General features: G+C 35.2%; 1 protein-coding gene across 1 annotated transcript; it reads right to left on the bottom strand.

The window, feature by feature from the left end:
* Positions 1 to 389: 389 nt before the first annotated feature.
* On the bottom strand, positions 390 to 5494 carry LOC140332538 (catechol O-methyltransferase-like). The gene is made up of 4 exons (XM_072413773.1): positions 5207 to 5494; positions 3215 to 3408; positions 2509 to 2640; positions 390 to 575 (listed from the first exon to the last, which is right to left on the bottom strand). The coding sequence occupies exons 1-4, from the start codon at positions 5346 to 5348 to the stop codon at positions 390 to 392; spliced, it is 654 nt and encodes a 217-aa protein (XP_072269874.1). The 5' UTR covers positions 5349 to 5494.
* Between the last annotated feature and the right edge of the window lie 426 nt (positions 5495 to 5920).

Here is a 5920-nt window from a genome sequence, read left to right as displayed (position 1 = left end):
ACTGAAGGCTCCTGTTTGACATTCTTCACAAGTGCTATATCTGGTTACTTGGTGATGCTCAAGTCCCAAAAATAAAAAAAAATAAACTATCTACATGAGTGTGGGAACTCTGCTTTAAATTCAGGAGCAGTGCAGCTTCGTTGTCACTCCATTACAAGAACCTGTATTAGCTGGACAAGGTTTTGTGTGAAGTGGGAGAAAACTGTAAGTGCAGCACATATTTTTTTCATAATAAAACAAGTAACATAGATTTTTGTAAAATGCTAAATTTTACTAAGAACATGAATCTTTTAATAAAAAAAAATAGTTTTATAAAAAAAAAAAAAAAATAGCAAAGGACACCCCCTTCTTTATAAAAACAAAATAGTACCAAAATGCCTATGTGGTAATTATAAGTAACCTCTAAATACAGCTTTTTCTAAAGCATCATCTACATTCATGTATTGTGCATGTGAGGGGTAATTAGTGCAGTCGTATCGTCCACAGGTTCTGACGTGCTCAAGAAAGTCTGGAATTCCGGGATAAACAACATTGTCAGCCAATAAAACGGAGCCTTTCTTAAGCATGTGACATTCCTGAAAAATTAAAAGAGGAATACATTACATCAGCAACAACAATATGAAAGCAAAACGTTTATAAAATACAGATAATCTACAATGTCCTAAGGATACCAACCCAAAATATATTATTTTCAGAATTAAAGTTTGTGATGGTTGGAATCCTACTATTGAGTGCTTTAACGTTTCAGCACATTGGTATTTAGACTGTAAGACCAGGCTCATCCAAAAGGACTGTTTTCAAAGTTAATGAGAACTGGCTGACTTTACATTCAAAACCATTTCCATTTTTGCAGATGTTTTCGGTTGTTTTCATTTATTCTGTATTTTTCTAATGACACACATATAAAAACAAGTACATTTGAAATCAGCGTCTGGTCCTATAAATGTATTAGTTTTTCAGACGATATTTAAAACATCAGGGGTCTGAGTGTAATTACAACATAATTGAAAGTATGTGTAAACTTTGGTTCCTAAAAATAGTATCTGCATTTTCTACACACTTTCAGGTAGAGATGGTCAATGAGATGCAAGAAAATCAACTTTCCTGTGCAAATATCATGCAAATTGCTGAGTTGAAAATAGGCCAATCAAGCACTGCAGCTAATTATTTATTATTATACAAAACTCAATTTGTTGTTAAGGTAACACTTTGTACATCTATAATCATACACACCTAAAAAATGTACAAGCTTGTAACTGTTACCCTTTGTGTGGATTTGCATAGCAGACACATGTGTTAATCCATTTCTGTAGAACAAACAGCTCTTGAATTTGCTAACGTTGTACAACCCAAACGTTGTGCCCACAGTTTAGAAGCCTTAGTATAAATGACTGTCATGGACCAGTTTCTATGTGAGAAGGGACCTGCTATTTTTTATATTTTTTATATGAGCTGATACATTAAATTTTTCATATAAAAATTGCTTACAACACAAAAAGACTGTAGAACAATGCATTCAAGGTACAGGAATGGTTGCCATGTTATAATTCACCCGAAATGAGCACAGGAGCAATTTCTCTGCATGTTAAACATGTAGACACCAAGCCCCAATACCAAATAGTACAGCAACTCTTTACATAACTCTGTAAATTCAACCTGTCCTTCTTGATATTTATGTCAGATGATGTATTACCTAAAGGCATATGACCTTCTGCAGGACTCAGTCCTGTACTGGTGTGTTCTGCATAAAGCCACATTATCTATGCTTGGTCTAATAAGGTTCTCTAGACCTACCTATCAATTGAAATATTGTACAGATACACATTGGTGAACAAATACAGCTGTACAGAAGCCTGTGTACAACAAACTATTCAAAATAACTTGTTCAATCTATCTTAATCTTAAAAAATATCTACTTCTTTTTTTTTAAAAAATCTCTGCTATTTAATAAATAATCCATAACATTTCTTAGGAGATTGTGATTTGGTAGATAAAAAATGCATAATGCATTGGGGACCACATTTTTCAGTAATTGCAAGGAACAGCTTATGATCTGGGAAAGGTTAAAACATCAGGCAACGTTTTTCCACGTTGATCGGCATGGAGTGTGTGTGGGGAGGTAGGGGGGTGGTAAATCAGTGCTGTTTGATCGTGATCATTGTCTGTAGAACTGGTTTTCCTGCAATAATTGACTCCAGAATGTATGGCACAGTGTTGGGCATTGCAGATCAGGCAGGTTAAAAATAAATACATAAAACTAAAAATTGCTGGATTAAGGATGTAGATCCACTTGTACCAAATGCCTCTTCAGATTCAGTTATCACTTTTTGTGACATCACCCACAATGGGCTACCTGAAGAAAACTAAAGGAAGAGGGAAGACTCAGGACCAGTCACCTTGCATTTCAAATTTTTATCTCTAGTGATCATATATTAGCTGCTTGTTACAGATAACAATTAATAGCACATAACAGTAGATAAACAGGGGCAGCCCCACTATAACATTCACCTCCAAAAGTATTGTGTCTGCTTTGTATCTGTCCTTTGCATGGTCCAAAAATACGAAGTCTAAAACATCCACGTTATACTTCTGCTTTAACTGAGGGATGATGTCTTCTGTGGATCCTTCCAGCACATTAACCTAGAAATCAAAACCAAGCAGATTTAGAAAAAGACATGTGAAGATAGAAATCAATGGACTGCCATTGCTGACATCCCATTACAAAATTTGGCAATTTTCCAGTCAGCGGCCCAAACAAGGTCTGGTATTTCTCAACGTTGCATACTTGTATTAGTATTAGGCACTAATGTCATAAACTATTAATTTTTAGAAGGACGGTAATGGCTGCTAACACATTTCTCTAGATGGTGTATTTGGCATTAGATTACTTTAAGGACATAATGCTTAGCATTTACTAGCATACTTGAAATACATGTGAGAATTTTTAACATATTGCCAGACAATTTAAACTAGTGTTTTAGAATCACTATGGAATTTCTTTGTTATTTTAAAGTGTGGATATTTTTGGTTTATGAAAGTGCCATTTTATTGCTTTTAAAACGTTTATATAGTTAGAAATCATTTATTTTTAGCATGGTGCGTCATATCTTAACAAACTCTGCCAAATCAAGTGAATAACATGTAAGTTTGCATGGATTTGCTGACTGGGTTTGTTGAGCTTTGCAATTTGCTTGCAGCCATGTATTGGGTGCACCTTATCCTGAACTCCGGCAAATTCAATCATCTGCTTGGCCACAGCAGCATGAACTGGATTCATCTCCAAGGTGAACATCCGGGCTCCCGGCTTCAACAAGCGAGCTATCCGTATAGCAGAATATCCACAGTATGTACCCAGTTCTAGGATTATTGAAGGATCTCTTTCTTTAACTACTTCATCCAGGATCAGGCCTGAGAAAACACAACAGATACTGTATGGAGTTCTGCCACAATAACTAAATTTATATAAGTACAGCAGGTAAATATTATTAACTCACAACAGTCTAAAAGAAAATTCATTATTAATACACAACACGTTTGTCAGTTTGTCATTATATTGCTTCCTACAATCCCCTGTATAGCAGGAATTAGGATCACAGCAGTACATTACTCACTGTAAATCAATCAGCCTTCATTGCATTGCACAGTGATGCCAATCTAACATGCTCTCAGATACTGAAAGTGGATTATTTTTTTCTATATGCAGGGTAATGCAACAGATTCACCTAAAGCCAATCTCTTCAGGTGCCATCTTACATTTATCTAAGTTTCTCTCTTCTGGATTAACACTTAAAGTAGGAAGAAAGTTGTAAAAGTACAGAGTGATGCCACTGTACTAGCTATACCTTGTAACAGAGTTGTAAATACCAAGAAAAGGAAGCGGAATTAGCAATATTTGAGTAGGTAAAACAAATGTATATGTATTTATCTGTTTGGTGTTATTACAAGATTCTTATTTTAAATTGAATATTCAGAAAACATTTACTGTAGAGGCCCACAAGCTATCATGTATAAAAAAAGAGGTTAGTGCTGGGTGAGTAAATAATGTAGAAACAATATAGGCGTAACATTTTCTTATGCTAAATTTACAGCTGAACATCTTCCAGCGATTTATCTAAATGAATCCATTTGAATTTGAGTGTGCTTGCCAACACCTTAAATGCTTTACTGGAACATTCAGCTCTTACTAACATCAATCTGTAAACTATACATACTATTATTATAAAATGCTAAGTTTTTTCTGAATGAGCTCTCCACTAAACTAAATGATAATATAACAATTCTGTCATTATTACTGTGATGTGGCACTAAGTCTATGCACGGTGACCACATAGAGAAGTCTTTTACTAATACAATTTATACGTCCTCTACAGATGCCATATTTTTTACCTGCTGTTCCAGTACACTGTTTAGCTGCCACTTTGTAATTACGCAGTACTAATCAGTTTTCATCAATATAAGCATATATGTATACAATGCCAAAGGATAACTGCCCCAGTGTATATGGTACAAGTATCCAAAGCAAGTTAAACCAATATGTTGGACAAAACTTCTGTCTAAGTTGGGACCAAAGTATAAAATTACCATATACTACAATAAACTAATATTTTCACTATATTAAGATACTTCTCTTGTTTGGTTCCTTCTGGTCTGTCAAATATACTGAAAGCTTTCTGCTATATATTTGATAGGTAAATGATAAAGGTTCCTTTATTTTTTCTTGAAAATTGAGAGCTGGTAGCTTTCTATGCTTTCTACCTTTGTTTCAGTCTCAATACAATAATACGATTTATTTTACACTACCTTTAGGTAGTCCTTAGTAATCTTGTGTATAATTAGGATTGACTAATATGCTCTGTTAGCAGGAGATACAATATCAATGTAAATTGACTTGCATTTATTTAAATGAAGTGTGTATCCAGCAAATGCTTCAATAGCTCAATATGTATATCAGCAATCTATGAAGTGAATGGCTGTGGACTGTGCTGTTGGTCTATGCTGGAGTCTATTTGTATTGTTCAGTTATTTTGTTACTTTTGTCTTCATTTAGAGCGTTTATAAGCACTGAAAGACTAGCCTATGTAACAAATCTGTACAGTGCCAGATTTTATTTACTTGAATGGCTGCCTCACTATAACTGCTAAGTTTGACGACTAGAAAAATACAAAATGAAAAATAAGAGAAAATCATGAAATGAAAAGATTCTTACCCTTCTCATCTCCAACATTCATGGCCCATTCTCTGTGTCTGCAATATTTGTCTATGTTGTCTACAACACTCTGGGGGTCTCCACGTACTGCGTTTTCCAGGGCAAACTGTAACATTCTGTGTTCCTTTGACTGGTTTTCCATAGCTGAATATTTCACACACCAAATACTCTTCTATCAATAGAAATTGCTGCAAATATTAATGTCGTGGAGATTGTTTTATAGGTGAATATAAATTTCTATGCTGGTTTATATGAAGTGTGCTGTTGCTATTTGCGTATTATGGCAAAAAGATTAATCCCTTGGCCTTCTACTATGTAGCTACAGTCCCACTTCTATTCTTCCACAAGACTTCTAACTAACTAAAACTGACATCATTTTCTAATTAACTAAATATTCCCCTCTGTGGCTCTCAAACCAAACAGGTTTCACAAAGGTGGTCGGGGACCTATTCAGAGTCAAGTTACAAGGTAACCCTCCCCACCCCCCTCACTTTTGGTATTTCTCAAGGCTCACTTCTTGGTTCTGTACTCTTCTCCCTTCATCTCATCTTCTCCATTTAGAAAATGCCTAAAGCTACCTGTCAATCTCCCTCTGCTTCGTGTGCTATGAAAGGCATGTTGTGTGGGTGTCACCTATGACTCTTCTTCACTTCCCACATCCAGATTATCGCTAGGCCCTACCAACTACACCGGCATCTCTATAATATAAAACCA

This window comes from Pyxicephalus adspersus, chromosome 6, assembly GCF_032062135.1.
Source record: "Pyxicephalus adspersus chromosome 6, UCB_Pads_2.0, whole genome shotgun sequence".
NCBI lineage: Eukaryota > Metazoa > Chordata > Amphibia > Anura > Pyxicephalidae > Pyxicephalus > Pyxicephalus adspersus.
This window is presented reverse-complemented; position numbering and strand designations above follow the sequence as displayed.

Bases quoted from the DNA above. Each gene is read 5' to 3' on its own strand.
- LOC140332538 (XM_072413773.1), bottom strand. From the start codon at position 5,348: ATGGAAAACCAGTCAAAGGAACACAGAATGTTACAGTTTGCCCTGGAA. The intron at 3,409-5,206 runs GTAAGAATCTTT...GTGTTTTCTCAG, and splicing joins GAATGTTGGAGATGAGAAGG to GCCTGATCCTGGATGAAGTA. The intron at 2,641-3,214 runs GTGCACCCAATA...TTTGATTTCTAG, and splicing joins TTGCCGGAGTTCAGGATAAG to GTTAATGTGCTGGAAGGATC.